At 43.8% G+C, this 17,096-nt stretch overlaps 2 protein-coding genes across 11 annotated transcripts in view; both read right to left on the reverse strand.

Moving 5' to 3' along the window:
• Positions 1-1,877, reverse strand: part of LOC110500172 (DENN domain-containing protein 5B) — a 75,581-nt gene extending 73,704 nt beyond the window's left edge. For 5 of the 8 annotated variants that reach the window (XM_021577373.2, XM_036957528.1, XM_036957526.1 and 2 more), the window contains exons 1-2: positions 1,744-1,876; positions 1,163-1,322 (exon numbers count right to left, since the gene is read on the reverse strand). In XM_021577373.2, coding sequence (XP_021433048.2) covers positions 1,163-1,271 — 109 coding nt within the window. In that variant the 5' untranslated portion in view covers positions 1,272-1,322; positions 1,744-1,876. Of the gene's footprint in view, positions 1-1,162; positions 1,600-1,743 lie in introns of those variants that run through there. The other 3 variants (XM_036957527.1, XM_036957522.1, XM_036957523.1) reach the window with 2 other exon arrangements.
• Positions 1,878-2,825: 948 nt separating this feature from the next.
• The window catches only part of LOC110500173, a 28,327-nt gene continuing 14,056 nt past the window's right edge, over positions 2,826-17,096 (reverse strand). For 2 of the 3 annotated variants that reach the window (XM_021577375.2, XM_021577374.2), the window contains exons 2-4: positions 6,163-11,421; positions 5,891-5,986; positions 2,826-4,132 (exon numbers count right to left, since the gene is read on the reverse strand). In XM_021577375.2, the coding sequence (XP_021433050.2) occupies positions 3,957-4,132; positions 5,891-5,986; positions 6,163-11,359 (5,469 nt within the window). In that variant the 5' untranslated portion in view covers positions 11,360-11,421 and the 3' untranslated portion in view covers positions 2,826-3,956. The remainder of the gene's footprint in view (positions 4,133-5,890; positions 5,987-6,162; positions 11,422-17,096) is intronic. The other variant, XM_021577376.2, reaches the window with a different exon arrangement.

The raw sequence follows: 17,096 nt of genomic DNA on the forward strand, positions 1-17,096 counted from the left end.
TAGAAGAGCTGTTTCCCGAAGGACAAAGGATTCAAATCAGAAGCAATCACAGCTCACTCACTTCAGGTAAGGCTGTTCCATGAACACACACACAGACCGTCAAGTATGCATATGCAACAACAGTATGACGCGACCACACGGGAACATCGTCTACTCATCCAACAGAACCACATGTGCAAAGCTCTCATTGTCAAAGAAAGCTCCCTTTCCTATAGAAGTATTATGAACAGGAGAATAAGAGTCGGAATCTGCCGGGTAATTCAATATGAACAGGCTGCAAACAAATTAAAAATATGCTGCAACACCAGAGCACTGCCATTTGGCAGTGTTTCAGCGACTCTGAACGCAGCCCAGTTGGCCCCTGAACGCAGCCCAGTGGGGGGCTGGCTGAGGATCGATGGAGGGTCTCTACTTTGTGCTTAGGGGGCTGTGCACTTTGTTCAGTCACTGATGCAAAACTGAAGGGGGCGACCCTGAAATCAATACTGGACCTGCATGGTTAACAGGGAGTACTGAGAGCTTGCAATTGCACTGAACAAACACACAGCCTCACTAAACAGAGAAAGGACCCGAGTCCAAAGCTGATTGAACCTTGAACATGTGCAGATGTAGAATTTCAGCTCTTCTTGACTGAGGACGGGTTAATGGGGGTGTTAACTATTTTATTATTCAAATAACAATGATTATCCTTAGTAGCAGCCTTTGTAAACAAAAACATCATAAAAGCCTCCAATGTTCTGCACTGAAACACCAGCCTCATGAGAAGTGTTGGCGTTTTATCGTTGAAATAATGACATTATAGCCATTGCTTTCTCACTCTCGCTTTAGTCCACACAATCAGCAAGGACAGGTCTGACAAACAAGTGAAGAAATGTCCACAATACCTTTAACCCAGTTTACCAGACTACAATAATGTAAACAAGGTGAAGTCAGGCTGCAACTGTAGCCATTGTCCTAATGATGTTGTTTTTAAACACAGCACATCATTTATGACCTTCAGAGACTGTAAACTTTGTTCCAAATAAATGATATGCACTGATAATGTCACTAAGATTCATGTGTATTAGTTTAAATTGAAATAGTCCGGTTAAAGAAAAAACAGTTGTTTTTGTATAGTTACCTCATAGGGAAAAGGTTAATTGAAATAAGTAAGTAATCTTACCGGCTAATTCGTCCGGTTCCAGCCCAGTTTCGGTGTCTATTCCGCATATCACAAAGTAGTGAGCGAAGCGGCAGGGCGCCGCTCCAGACGCCGCGTTGGTCCCACTCATCTTGGAACACAGATCAGCGTCCTCCCGTTCCTAGTACTCCAACCGAGACATCTACATAGCGATAATTAATCTGGTTTTAAAACTAGCCTTTAGTGTTTGTAAATGGCAGAATAATAGTGCTCCGACGCAAGATTAAATTAGTTTACTCTTCGTCAAATATATATTTAAATTGATTGAAATATCGAAGAGAACACTTGCTGGTTCTCGGTCGCACAGACAACACGGATCGAACCGAATGGGATGAGCGAGCTCGGAGTGTGTGAATGCTTGCTTCCATGCCTCGCGAGGGTGAAGGCTAGACGCGTGGCAGGGCGGGACATTCAAATCAAATCTGATGCATACATTAGGTGGATAATGTGCACTGTATGTTGTCTACATGTTTAATTTTCTCAGAATTGATTAAGGTTAATTAAATTATTCATATGGACATTATCTCATGAGATGGGCCTAACATACCTAGGTACTTACATACCTTAAGCCTGTTATTTCCCCAATATTCCTATCCCATGCAACAAACACAATGGACTTCCTCAGGTTAATGACTGGCGAGGTGAGGTTAATGACCATGAGAGTTTTAGCACTGTGCTGGGAAGGGCCTTTTCCTCCACAGCCCAGTGCCTCTCCTCTGACACCTGTGCAGCTGAGATCAAAACACACACAGCTCATTTACAGCCAGTCAGAGGACAGTGTGATATTATGACCCCTTGCTGAGAACCTGTCTTCCTGTCACAGAGTCTGAGAAATGAGAGGGGAGAACAGGGAGGAGAATAGAAGAGAAAGGCTACCATTACGTTGACTGAATACTGGCTGGATTTGAACCCTACAATCCCACAGGCAAGGTCAGCCATGTACAGAATCCTGTAGCCTATTAAGTAAAACACTGGGGTTGAGGAAAACAGAAACAAAAGCAAGCTGATATCAAGTATGTAAGTTTAGGACTTTTCAACTCGTGAAGAGATATATTTTATTATAAACTGGGTGGATTGAGCCCTGAACGTTGATGGGCTGACAGCCGTGTTATATCAGACCGTATATCACGGGTATGACAAAACAGTTATTTGTACTGCTCTAATTACTTTGGGAACGAGTTTATAATTGCAATAAGGCACCTCGGGGGTTTGTGGTATATGGTCAATTTTGTGGCTCCTGAATGGCGCAGCGGTCTAAGGCACTGCATCTCAGTGCTAGAGGCGTCACTACAGACACACTGGTTCAAATCCATGCTGTCACACAACTGGCCGTGATTGGGAGTCCCATAGGGGGGGTGCACAATTGGCCCAGATTTGGTCGGTGTAGGCTGTCATTTTAAATAAGAATTTGATCTTAAATGACTTGCCTAGTTAAATAAAGGATTTGTATTTTATATACCACAGCTAAGAGCTGTTCTTAGGCATGACACAACACGGGCCATATACAACACACCCTCGTGCCTTATATATTCTCAACAGGCCTCCACCACCCTTGGTCCTTGTAGGCAGCAGTGTCCGCTTGGCTTTCTTCAATAAATGCACAATAAGTGTTGTGTAGAAACAGAAAACAGAATCTTCATTCATGTTATCTGTTCTGATCCATTCACCTATGTGAGTCTCTCAAGCCTCAACACATAGGAGAAGGGAGAAGCCTTGCACAAGCGAGTGGCTGAAATGAAAGGAACATTAACATTGTACTTTGCTTCCCTCTGGTGGTGTAACTGTGTGTGTCTCAAATGTGGTCTTTGGCTGGTGGTGAAGGGTAAATAATACTATAATTCTCTTCATTGGATGCTGTGTAGTCTGAGAGGACAGGCAACAACAAAAACCTATTTTCTGTATTTATATATTAGTTCAGTGCCATAACACAGTAAACAAACAGAGGTAAAATAAAACAGTACAATATCAAAACGGACAAAAACGGACATATATTAAAAACAAAAACAAACACGGCATTTCGACCAATGTTTAAGACGAAGTATAAAACCAGTGACCTGTGAAGTACACACCATTCCTCAATACCCAAAACATTAGCAGTAGTTGAATTTAACTACAAGCAACATCTACGGCCACAGATAACTATAAACCCAGTGCAAGGAACTTCATCAAACAAAGTGACAATGGCTTCAAATATCATTTGATGACGGATATCTATGATTCATTTGATCACCAGTGTTAAAAAAACATGTTACAATTGACACATTTCGTTGTGTATGAGACTGCAGAATCTCATAAAACAATACGCTCAGTCTGGTTTCTCCCCTTTAGCTTTGGTTCTGGCTGCAATAAAACAGTCAATAAAAAAAGACTGTAAACAAACTTAATACAATGTACAATACCATCACTATGATGCTCTAACAATGTAGGCAAACAATACTATAAGAGTACGAGTAACCGGACACCAATCACCCTTATGTGTCAAGAGTAACAGTAAGGCATGGTATATAAAACATACGTCTGACGGTTTCAACCACAGCTAACCGAACCTATTATAGGGAGAGAAATCAGATGTCTATTCATTTAAAAACAGATACAAACATGTAGAAAAGTAAACTGCATAATGTAGCCTAAATATGGCTGTCTGTAATGTTTAAAGTTTAAAAAAAAAATAACAGCATATGAATGATGTCAGGTTTGAGGTAAAAGTATTGTCTTCGCCAGTTGCCATCAACTACTGTTCCCGTCTCATGTATCCTGTCAGGGCCGACTGATATGCTTACAAATCTCCTGACCACCGCTCGTTCCAGCCGCCCACAGGAGAGCTATGGGGACTGGCCGTTGGCTCAACTCTTCTTCCTTGGCTGGAGGATGAATGGTAACCACGATGGGGGCTTACATTCTGAGAGGAACCTGGATGGTGACCGTGAGGGAGGCTTGCATTCAGAGAGGTACCTAAGAGGCAAGCATAAGAAAGCAGGTGATAAATATTCACATTAGCACTGTAGGAAGTAGCCGTCCCCCAAATTTCCTCTATTTACCAAATCATGGGAGCAAACCACACACAAGTCAGAGTTAGTTATCAAAGTCCATCTTTAATTATATCAGCTCTATCACAATCCTGCGACTCTCAGATAAATTCAGTGTCTCTCAATGAATTCTCTGAGAGCCCCTTCTGCATTGCAACTGCCATCCTTTAATAGCAAAGAACACACATAGTCAGACAGCATAGACATAATAAATCGTTCAGCTTTGTCTCCTTACTCAAACCCCAGAACCATAAAACAATCCTCCATATCAACAGGCATATATCAAATTGTCATTTAGATACAACCAACTCTAAATACAACAATTCCTATCTTGACAAGATCACAGAGACACACTGACTGGCACACAGACATTGTGGAGCCATGAGATACACGCTTGACCTCTCCCCTCTCTCTAGCCCAAACAACTTAGTCTTGACATAGAACAGATACTGCAAACCCTGCCACAGTATTATACAAAAATAACATTCTTGATGAGAAGTAATTTACAAACATATGATGAATATAAAACATCTTACATATGTTACCAACAAATTCTGATTATTCCACGACAAGATGAAGGATCAGTAAGGCAACTTTTCAGTTCAAAAGTCTATTCAATGTACACAGGATCCTGGGAACACTGCCTCAGCATATACTTTAAACGTGGCTAGAACATATTCCAACCCAGTCAACCTTACATGGGTTTCAGTTACCCAACAAGTTGGTATTGACGTTCTCGTCGATGAGGCTGATTTCTAATAAAGGTTTTGTACACTCTGAACAAGTACATCAACCTTTTCCCCAAGGTCATTCTATACTTTATGGGTCGGAACCATTTGATTACAATCACTTTTTGACTGTACCCCTTTTGATTTGAATGAAACTTGCCATACATATTTGCCCATGGTAGAAGTGGTCAGAAAAGTGGCTTTTTTGACCCAAATGCCAAAACATTTAGGAGACAAAAGTGCTCAATGTTGACTGATTTTGCATATCCCATTCAGTGTATGCAAAAACTTTAAACTCTTTATTATTTGTTTTACTTTTAACATCAATTATCAAAAAAATGTAAACTCTTGTTTTTTTCTCTCCACTGTATCTTAAACCCTAATTTGCATAATCTGAGGTGAATATGTTGTGAGCACCATCGGTTGAGACACAGCATACTCTTGCCAATACGTTTTTGGAAGCTTTTAAAATTATATCAAACTCAACCGTTTACCTTTCCAGTGATGAAGACATGGATGTACGGTAGGGTATGCAAAATCGTCAACTTTTTTTTTTTTGGTCCAAAAAGTCACTTTCTCACATCTTCTACCATAGGCAAATATGTACGGGAAGTTCTGTTCAAGTCAAAATGTGATTGAAATAAAATGGAATTACCCTTATCAATTACATATGGTAATGAATTAAGTCCCATTCTGTGAGAGTTTCAAAATACACCTGTCTGTCCACCCTTATCACTTTAACTCCCAATTTTACTTAGGTCATATTGAACCAGGCTCACAGGCCTGTGTACAATTGCATAATACATTTGAGTTCACTACCCAGCTCCTATAAATAACATAATACCCTTTCATCTAGATGATTCCCAATCCGAACACAACATGAAAACGGTCTACGTCTGACACTTTTCTAAAAGTAAAAATACATAATCATTGGTGCAATTGTAAAAGTAGCCTACCACGTGAGGCTGGCATAGCCTGCGACGTACCTTCAATTTCATTTGGCCTCTTCCTCTGCTTCTCTGACCACTTGTAACCAACTCCAGTTTTTCTTGCTGTAACCAGAAGAACTTGTCAATAACTGGAAATCCAATCAAATGCATCTAAATATTGACTTGTAGTGTGTTATTCTGTGTGGTTGTTTTTAATTCCAATGCTAGCTATACATATTACACTTTGAGGGAATACATGCCATTTTCTTTTGCCAGTGGCTTGTGATTGGTGTCCTTACCCGAGTGTCTGGAGTCTTTTGGAGGTTCATGATGGAGAGACTTTGTCAAATGCTTTGCCTGAACAATGCTCTTCTTCATCAAAATGGCAGCAGGCTCCTGCATTTCCCGCTTCCTCTTGAAGCTCTTTTCACATGCAGCGCTTGGTCCAGGCTTCAGCTCCCCTAGATCTCGCCGCTTCTCTTCCCTAAGAGGGGACTGTTCCTTCAGATTCTGGCAGTTCACAGAAGCATCTTCCTCTTCATCGTCAGAAGGCTGTGCATCTTCCGGATCTGTGTAAGACCTGTTGAACATTACGTGATTTTCATATTCACGGGGATTGAAGTAGTGCACGTACATTGGATTCAAAGGAAAGCTGACATTCCGCTTGGGTTTTGGCGGAGCATCGACACGTTTTAGAATGGGTCGAATGATCCTGGTCTCCGAGCTGCACCTGGGACTGGCCTGTGGACCTTCCACTTCCTCTGGAGGACACCCTGATCGTCTACGAGTCCGGGGGGTTGGAGTCGGGACAAAGCTGCTCTCCCAATCTGAGAACACCTGCTGCCTCGCAGTAACTTTTGCCCCACAATGTCCATTGCCATGTTGCTGTGATATCCTAGCCGGATTAGAGCAAGCATGACTACCTGGGCTATAACCATTGGGACTGGCAGGCTTGATACAATTTTTGGGCTTGTGTGCCACTCTTGCAGGTTTGTTCATCATTTGTGATTCAGGTGAAGCACTGGGAGATGTCTCTTCTCTGTTCTCTCTCTCATTCCCATCCTTTGAAACCTCCGGAGTTCTTAGAAGCTTCAGAATCCTTGGCAGCTTTGGCTTGTGGGGCAGCGAGTCGCGCTCACGCTCGCTTTTTGACAACTTTCCTGTCTCATTCCTATTCAACACCTTCGGAATATTTGACATCTGTTGGGATGTCAAGTCGCCATCTGCCTTACGTTTTAGTTTCTTGCACGAGTCAGGATTCTTAGAGACCATTACCCCTAAACTCAGAGGGTCTCCTCTATCCTCCACCCTCTTCTGCCTTGGTGGGCAACCTTTCCTGACAAGATGTTTGGGTAAGGACAGCTTTTTCAATCTGACTTTTAGGGGTTTAATTGTTTGCTTGTGTTTCACACCGTTCCTCTGCCTCTCTTTGACAACAGGAGACACTGACATTGCAGGGGAGTGGTGTCTGCTAGTTTTGTATAGGGTTTCAGTCTTTGGCCTTTTGGGGACTTCCTCAGTATGTGTTGAGGGTGAGCCATTTGTGGAAGGCTTTTTGCGGATGTTTAGGGAGAGTTTGAGAGGAACAGTGGTAGATGAGGATCCCAGCACATGGAGGGTTTTCACCCCAGGGCACGGCAGTGAGTTCTTACTGCCTCTGTCGTTCTCGCTTTCCACCAACTGGCACTGTAACTCTTTGGAGTTCCTGCTTTCAGTTTTAGTTGAATTTCTCCTCTTCTGTGACGTCTTGTACCTAGATTGACTGCCCTCACCCAGTTTTTCCATTGAAAGTCTCCCCTTCTTGTCTCTACTTTGATTGTCCTCACCCTCTTTCTCAGTTGAATGTCTCCTCTTCGGTGGCTTATTGTCCCTGGATTGACTGCCCTCACGCTCTTTCTCAGTTGATGATCCCCTCCTCTTGTCTTTGCATCGACTTTCATCGCTCTCAGTCAAATGTCTCCTCTTGTGTGACGCATGTGGCTTCTTGTCCCTGCGTTGATTATTCAAAGTGGCCTTCACCCCAGAGCTCTTAGGGGGTTGGGATGGTGACTGTCCCCTCTCTGCTCTCCCATGGCATTTCTCAGGCTTTTGTCTGTCAGATGATGTTGGATGGAGGGTTTCCTCCTTTTCCATTTTTTCTTTAACTTTTTTCTTTTTTGGTTTTGTATTGAGTTTTGTTATGGTATTGGTTTTGTATTGAGTGACAAAGTCAGCAACTTTGTCATACTTCTCTGCAGGTGAACCACAGTCCTCTACAGGTGAACACCACTTGTCTGCTATGATGTTAGCTCTTAACTTAGCGTGGTTTTCAAACCTGTGAATTGGTAATGTACTTGTCCTACAGTCTTGGTCCTTCTCTTGCGGTATTTCCCTATCCTCAGAACCAGGACTGACTTTGCTTTGGGTAGTATGTCCTTGAGCTGACTCACAGCGTGCTTTGGCATCAGTTTCAGGCTCTGTCCTTTTAACATTAGAAGCATGAGCCTCAATCTGAGCATGTTGTTCATTAGGGTTCTCCTCTGTCTCCTGATCTGAATCCTCAATTGTATCTGACCAGAAAAAAAAGTCAGTGATCGGTATGACACCTGTGCATTGCTGCATTTCTCCCTCTGTCTTATTTTCACAGGATTGATTGTCATCACCCTCTTCTTCAGTTGATTGTATCTGCTTCTTGTCCCTGCATTGATTGTCCACAGTCGCCTTCCCCCCAGAGTCCTTAGGGACCTCTTCTGTCTCCTGATCTGAATTGTCGCTTGTATCTAACAGGGTAAAGCATTGAGCGATTGTTAAGCATCTTGTACTTTGCTGCAGTTCTTTCTCCCTCTGACAACTGGTGCATAGGCCACTTTCAAACCCATTGTCAGTTTCAATAATACAAGGACAGTAGCAGGACATATCTAAGCTGCCACTTTCTATATTCTCTGGTTGCTTTGTCTTGTCTTTGTCTTCAGAGCATGGTTCATGGGACCCGAGTTGGAGGTCAGAGCCATTTTCGATCTGGCAAAACAGTCTCATGGCATCCTCAGATGTCAGGACGGTCAAATGCATTGGGGAAAGGGGGTCTGTGTCCGAGTCGGTTGTGAGGTCGACATTTGTTGGGCAGTTTGAGTCTGTTGTGAGGTCTGCGCCTGGTGCCTCTGTTTCAGCAAGCAGTTTCACAGCATTCTCTGGTGTGAGGACGGTCAAAATCATTGGGGAAAGGGGTTCGGTCTCTGAGTCTGCATCTGTTGGAAGGTCTGTGTCTGTTGAGGAGTCTGCAACCATCATGAGGTCTATGTTTGTTGTGAGGTCTGAGCCTGTTGCTTCAACGGGTTGTCGTGCAGGAAATTCCACAGTCTCCACCTTGCTGTGGAAGGTGTCATCCATTTTGACTCCCCCAACAACTTTGGAACTCTCCTCTGCTTTATCTGGTATGAACCAGAGAGACCAAGCTCTTCCAGATTCTTTGTCAATGTCATTCAGCTTCTCGTTGACATTTAACCAGGATGACCTGTAACCCACTTGGGAAGAGCTGTCAACATGCGCTTGAATGGGAAACTTCTCGACCACTTCCCCCAGTGATATACCACTGACTGCAAAGAGAACCACTGCTTCCTCATCCTCTGCGGCCCAGGCAGACACATCTCGCATGATTTCCTTATCTCTTTTATCTTTTAAAGCTTCTACCAGGTTAGAGGTTTCCCCGCCCCAATACTGCTCCAATATGGCTTCTAGACAACCATCCTTTGCCTCTGTGATTGTTGCTGCCTTCTCCCGATAACTAACCAGTTGCTGCAGCGTACGTAACTTGAACTGAACTTCAGCAATTGTGGACAAAACAAGAGATCTCTCATCTGCGCCGTTGGAGCTAACTTCCACGGTTGTCTGGGTACCTCCGGTGCGTACAATATCAGTTGCCTGAGGGATGGTGTGGACAAATGGTGAAGGTGAACTCTTGTCCATTTGTGTGATGACCTGAAGGACCTCATCATTGTCCTCTCCAGTAGATGCCAGTGAACTTGTTGCAGATGCATCTACAGGCTTATCATACTCCATAAAACTCTCAACTTGAACCGGCTCATTTAGGACAGATAGAGAACTTGCATCATCTTTATCTCTTTCCCACAGGCTTTCCACTTGTTGTTCGTTGATGGACCAGGCCCGTAAAATCTTAAATGGCAGCTCATTGCCTGTATTCTCTGTCTCCATTGGCTCTGGGGACTGCTGTGGACCCATTGGAGGAACAATAGCCACAGGGGGCGGAGTGGTGGCGACTGCCGTCAGGGTCATGCACCTGGGGGTGGACTTAATCTCTAGCCGTATAGTGGAGTCCTCAGGACTAAACCTCTCAGGGGGCCTCACCTGGTTGTCTTTGGTGTTACTATGTAGGTGCCTTTTGCCTGCTTGTAAAATATCCATCTTCTCTGTGCTGAATTGTTGTGCCTGGGAGGGGTCTTGTGTGGAGTTGTTCCCATTTACGGGTCCATTTTTAGATCTTAAAACACTGTGGAGCCAGTCCTGTATTTCATTGAGTGAGATCTTATGTTTATGAGGAGGTTTTTCCTGAAGTGTCTCAGTGAGAGGTTTGGGAGGAGAGGGAGCATATTGCTGGTCAGTGGTGGCAGAGGTCTGGGTGTGAGAAACCAGTGCAACATTGCCAGGAAGAGTATCTGTTTTTTGTGTTATAGCTTGGGAACGAACACTAGGTCCTAGTATACCATGGCTGGCTGATTTGGAATGGGCCCTAGAACGTCCACTAGACCCACCCCTCGAACGTCCACTAGACCGACCCCTGGAACCACCCCGAGAACGTCCACTAGACCGACCCCTGGAACCACCCCAAGAACATATACTAGAACCACCCCTAGAATTTCCACGGGAACCACCCCTAGAACGTCCCCTTGAGCATTCAGTAGAATGTCCCCTTGAATGTACATGGCAATGTCCTCTAGCATGTCCATTGGAATGGGTGGGATCGAACATCTGCCATTTGCTTTCCAAGTAATGGAGATTGTTATGATTCACTCCACGACCAACCAGATAATCCTGGTCGGTGTTATGGTGATGGAAAATATCCTCATGCCCTCTTTCGACATTGAGTGGGGGTAAAAAGTCATTGCTGGGGAATTGGGGTTCATGGCTAGCCCACATTTCTGTTATGTCTCCACTGCAGTGTAAGGTTACATTAGGAGGAGCCTGTTCTCTCAAGGGTCCATAGAGATTGGGCCTATCCCTTATGTTCTGACTTCTGCGATGGTCCTGATGATACAGAGGCGGTGGCTGGGTCTCTTGTGTCCGATGTCCACGGAAGTCCATCTGAGAGTTTTGTTGATGGGAGTTGTAGTGGGCCTGCACAGAATCCTCATGGTTCAGCCACTGGTGTTCCCTTTCCTGTTGGGTGAGGTACTGTCTTTCTCCAGCTGGGGGATCACTTTCCCAGTGAGCCATACTATGGCAGCTGTATCCGTCACCGTCACTCCATTCTCTTGATCTGGCATTTTCACAAGCGTTATACATGTTGTGTCAGCTCTATCTGTCCCAGAACACCATCCTCAAAAGTTGAATTGAAGAGTTTAATTCTAGAGAAAGAAAAAAAAGAGAGAAACAATGGTTATGGTTATCCAACCTGTTGATTTTTCTAACATACACTGCATCTCTGAAACATGTCTAGGTTCAGACATTATGGGTTGAATTTTAGAGAGCTGCGCACAATTCACAACAAACGGACACCATCAACATTGTACACACTCATATAGGAGGAGCCTGTGCCCCACAAATAGCAGCCTGGGCAGGAGGAGAGTTCCACCTCAGGTCAAGTTGAACCTCCACATCTATTTGGTGTATAATATGGCATTGTTGATATCCAATCCTTTCTCAGGATTAAACCTGTGACCACACAACAACTGTCTCCAACCTTGAGGTGATGCAGAGATGCAACCTGAATGTTAAACAGTTACCATAACAACAGAGGCTTCATTCCTAGCTATGTAGACAACTTCCCTCAAGTCACACCAGGTTTTAAGCTACTGGCTTTTTTTTTTATTTGACCTTTATTTAACTAGGCAAGTCAGTTAGGGACAAACTCTTATTTACAATGAGAGTCTACCCCGGCCAAATCCGGATGACACTGGGCCAATTGTGCGTCGTCTTATAAATGGCCGGATGTGATGCAGCCCGGACTCGAACCAGGTACTGCAGTGATGCCTCTTGCACTGAGATGCAGTGTCTTAGACCACTCCGCCACTAGGGAGCCCAATCTCAGGTTGGACCAGAGTGGAATACTACAGTTACGATTAATTAAGCCAGCTAACGTCAATAAGCAACCAGATACAACTATTGATTTTCTGGTTCATAAAAGAAGAAAAAAAAGAAGCTAAACTTAGATATGGGTTTTCGTTTGTCGACCATGCCCATTTGAAGCGTAGCTTTCTAAAACATAAAGTTAAATAATATTTAGGCAAGTTAGCCGTCTAACTCCTTTTTTCCTGCTTTGTAGTATAACCCTCTGGGCTGCACAGGGAAAAATAATACATTCTAATCAAAGTTTATTGGTCACGTACACAGTTTAGATTGTTATAAGATATAATAAGAATTCAATATTACAGTGAGCTATGGCAAGAATACATTATATTTGCCTTTTATCCAGAGAGACTTAGGGTTAACAGAAATTAGGGTTAACTGCCTTGCTCAAGGGACAGATTTTTTCACCCAGTTGGCTCGGTGATTCAAACCAGCGACCTTTCAGTTACAGGCCCAACAATCTTGAATACCTGCTACCCCAGCATATAAATAAGTGTGTATTGTTTGATTCTAGCTTAAAATATTCTTCTTGATGTTACCATATCTCATTGATTACTTTGGATGTATATGGAAGGTTGGGGTCAATGAAGGGGGTAATATGAACATGGTGTATGGAACATTAATGAGCGAGATGAGTGCAGATAACATTTGTTACAGAATGTAAACTATTGTTGAATTTCAACGCTCCTAAGGAGAACGGCAAAGGAAAACAATCTGGTTTTAGTCACTGATAAAGATGGGCCGAATTGCTCGCTCCTCCCTGTCCTGAGGTCAAGTAAACAGATGAAGTGAGAAGAAACAGTCTTTTCCCCACACACATATCCTTCCACGCCCACAAAGGTTCTAGCATCAGGCAGGGCCATGACGACACCAGGGAGAAGAACCAATTAAGTTCCTGACTAGCAACAGAGATGTATTGGCTGTCTAGATGTGCAAGGAGTTGACTCCGCCTAGTAGGAGGGTATAAATACTTGCGCTTGTGTAATCATACCTTGTCTTTTGCAGCTGTTTGACCCAGTGGGTGATTAAACTTGCTTTGAGCTTTTTCTAGTCTTCCGTTTGAGTTTTTAGTCTCTTTGTTCAGAACCTAACAGTATAAACAGTGTAACTAAAATGTGATGTAAAGTGGTAGAGATGTTAGAATGAGCCATATCAAGAATTGATAGGTGAGAATTGCCTGTTAATTGAATGATTAGAATATTCCGCCCTGAAACATATAATTGTATGGAATTGATTAGAACGTATAAAATCATAATCAATAAATGTGTAGTCCTAGTCAGAATTAGGGTAAAACAATATGTCTTTATGGTATTTTAAACACAGACTGTCTGAGCTCGGTGCCGACCTGACTAGAGATTTGGGAGAGAACGGGGAGTACGTCTCAAGGACAAAGTCACCATCTCTGTCGGCTGGGTAGTGAGACAGACAGTGTGTGCGTAGCAGGACATGTGTGTGCGTATGTTTGTGTGTATGTGTGTGCGTATGTTTGTGTGTATGTGTGGGCGTGAGAAGTCAGTATAAAATGAATTATTTTGTATTCTTGACTTTGGAACGTTCCCGTGAATAAACCTTTTTGACTATTTAGCTGGGCCTCCGTCTGTTTCATTCGACCAGGATCTTACACATTCTGGTCTGCAGACAGAGTAATATAATTAAATTGGGTTATGTATCTGGAAAACATAATTCTCTTATCAAGAATACCAGTATTTAAATACACAAGGTGAAACGGGAAGTGTCCAGTGGTTTAATGTATCTATAAAATGGGACAACAGCATTGGTTGTGTGTGTGTGTGTTAGTGTGTGTTTGATAGCGTGTGTGTTTTGTGTGAGTGAGCATCACTTGGTAGACGGTTAGTGATGGCTGCTCAACAGTCTGATAGCCTGGCGATAGGCCTGAAAAAAGGACATGACGGCGCATTTCCATTAAGGTTTTACCCCAGTGTTTTACCCAAAAGGCTATGACTTTTCTCTATCCGTCTACACAAGATGGCACCCGTGTCTCGCTGGGCCATGCCTCCAGTGAACCTGCTCCGACTTAGAGTCAAGGTTAGGCCACTGGTACTTTCCAGCCAGCATTTACATAACAATGGCTAAATGAGAACATGGGTGTACACCTTCGAAGGTGAACACCTTCTCACAAAGCAACTGTCTTAATTATGTAGAGGTTGTTGATTCTTGTTGAAGTACTCACTCTCAGCCCTAACTATGGAAACACAATTTCCCTAGTATAACATCAGGATGTATACACTAGTGTAACACTGGTGTTACAGTAAATAAAAACATTTAGAAGACAATAACATTAGTAGTCATAAGCAGGAAACACAGATTGGACCCGTGAGAGGGACTGACTGATGAGGGATGAGGTAATCCAGTGGTGTGGAGTCACAGGGGGTTAGGATGTAGAGGAGAAACTGTGTTTCCTGTCTAAGGTAGGTAAAGGCCATCAGCTCTGGAGAGGAGAACCTTGAGACTGACAGGCCAACCATTCTGCATATTCCATCATATTGTTCCACCATGCCATGCAGCCAGTAGGATGCATATTTTTTTACATAAATGACAAGATGGAGCCGAAGAACATGGCTGATGTTTTACATTCTCCCAACCAATTGTACAATTTTGTAATTTTTTGGGGCGTTTTGTGGAACTTATTTTTTAAAACTTATTGTGTACATAATGTTGCTGCTACCACCGTCTAATATGACCGAAAATAACCAAGTACTGGAAGAAACGTTTTCCTTTAACGAGTCCGACGAGAAGGATATCCTGCTTTAACTGGAACAGGCCCAGATCCACGCCTTTTGCGTGAAGAAAAGACGCCGGAAAAGGGAACGCAGCTCGGGGACCCTTCTAAGAAGCCGGAGGCGAGCGAGTAAACTCCCAATGCCTTCCATTCTCCTTGCTAAAGTGCAATCGTTAGAAAATAACATTGATGACCTATTATTAAGACTATCCTACCAACGGGACATTAAAAACTGTAACATCCTATGTTTCATCAAGACGTGGCTGAACGAAGAAACTGACAATATAGAGCTGGCGGGATTTTCCATGCACCGGCAGAACAGAGACGTGACGTCTGGTAAGACGAGGGGTGGAGGTGTGAGTGTTTTTGTCAATAACAGCTGGTGTGCGATGTCTAATATTAAAGAAGTCTCGAGGTATAGCTCGTCTGAGGTAGAGCACCTTATGATAAGTTGTCGACCACACTTTCTACCAAGAGAGTTCTCATCTATATTATTCGTAGCCGTCTATTTACCACAACAAAGCGAAGCTGGCACTAAGACCGCTCTCAACAAACTCTATAAAGGCCATATGCAAAGAAGAAAATGCTCACACAGAAGCGGCGCTCCTAGTGGCCGGGGACTTTAATGCAGGGAAACTTAAATCAGTTTTACCAAAGTTTTACCAGCATGTCACATGTACAACCAGGGGGAAAAAAATCCTAGACCACCTTTACTCCACACACAGAGATGCATACAAAGCACTCCCCCGCACTCCATTTGGAAAATCTGACCACCATTATATCCTCCTGATTCCTGCTTACAAGCAAAAAATTAAAGCAGGAAGTACCAATGACTCGATCAATACTGAAATGGTCAGATGCGGATGCTACACCACAGGACTGTTTTGCTAGCACAGACTGGAATATGTTCCGGGATTCACCCAATGGCATTGAGGAATACACCACATCAGTCATTGGCTTCATCAATAAGTGCGTCGATGACATCGTCCCCACAGTGACTGTACGTACATATCCCAACCACATATCCCAACCATTGATTACAGCAACATCCGCATCGAGCTAAAGGCTAGAGGAGCGGGAGAATAATCCAGACACATAAAAAATCCCACTATGTCCTCAGACGAACCATCAAACAAGCAAAGCGTCAATACAGAATGAAGATTGAATCCTACTATACCTGCTCTGACGCTCGCCGGACGTGGCAGGGCTTGAAAACTATTATGGACTACAAAGGGAAACCCAGACGCGAGCTGCCCAGTGACACGAGCCTACCAGACGAGCCAAATGCCTTTTATGCTTGCTTCGAGGCAAGCAACACTGAAGCATCCACGAGAGCACCAGCTGTTCTGGATGACTGTGTGATAACGCTCTCCGTATCCAATGTGAAAAAACTTTTAAACAGGTTAACATTCACAAAGCCGCGGGGCCAGACGGATTATCAGGACGTGTACTCAAAGCATGCGCGGACCAACTGTCAAGTGTCTTCACTGACATTTTCAACCTCTCCCCGATCGAGTCTGTAATACCAACATATTTCAAGTAGACCACCATAGTCCCTGTGCCCAAGCAAGCAAAGGTAACCTGCCTGAATGATTACAGCCCCGTGGCACTCACGTCAGTAGCCATGAAGTGCTTTGAAAGGCTGGTCATGGCTCACATCAACAGCATCCTCCTGGACACCCTAGACCCACTCCAATTCACATACCGCCCCAACAAATCCACAGATGATGCAATCCACACCACCCTTTCTCACCTGGACAAAAGGAACAACTATGTGAGAATGTTTTCATCGACTACTACTCAGAATTCAACACCATAGTGCCCATGAAGCTCATCACTAAGCTAAGAACTCTGGGACTAAACACCTCCCTCTGCAACTGGATCCTGGACTTCCTGACGGCCGCCCACTGCTGGTGGTAAGAGTAGGTAACAATATGTCTGCCACGCTGATCCTTAATACTGGGGCCCCTCAGGGGTGTGTACTTAACCCCACCTGTAGTCGTTGTTCACCCACGACTGCGTGGCCAAACAACTCCAACACCATCATTAAGTTTGCTGATGACACAACAGTGTTAGGCCTGATCACCGACAACGATGAGACGGCCTATAGGGAAGAGGTCAGACAACTGGCAGTGTGGTGCTAGGACAACAACCTCTCCCTCAATGTGAGCAAGACAAAGGAGCTGATTGTGGACTACAGGAACAGGTGGGCCA

The sequence above is a fragment of the Oncorhynchus mykiss genome, chromosome 21, assembly GCF_013265735.2.
Source record: "Oncorhynchus mykiss isolate Arlee chromosome 21, USDA_OmykA_1.1, whole genome shotgun sequence".
In the NCBI taxonomy this organism is placed as follows: Eukaryota; Metazoa; Chordata; class Actinopteri; order Salmoniformes; family Salmonidae; genus Oncorhynchus; species Oncorhynchus mykiss.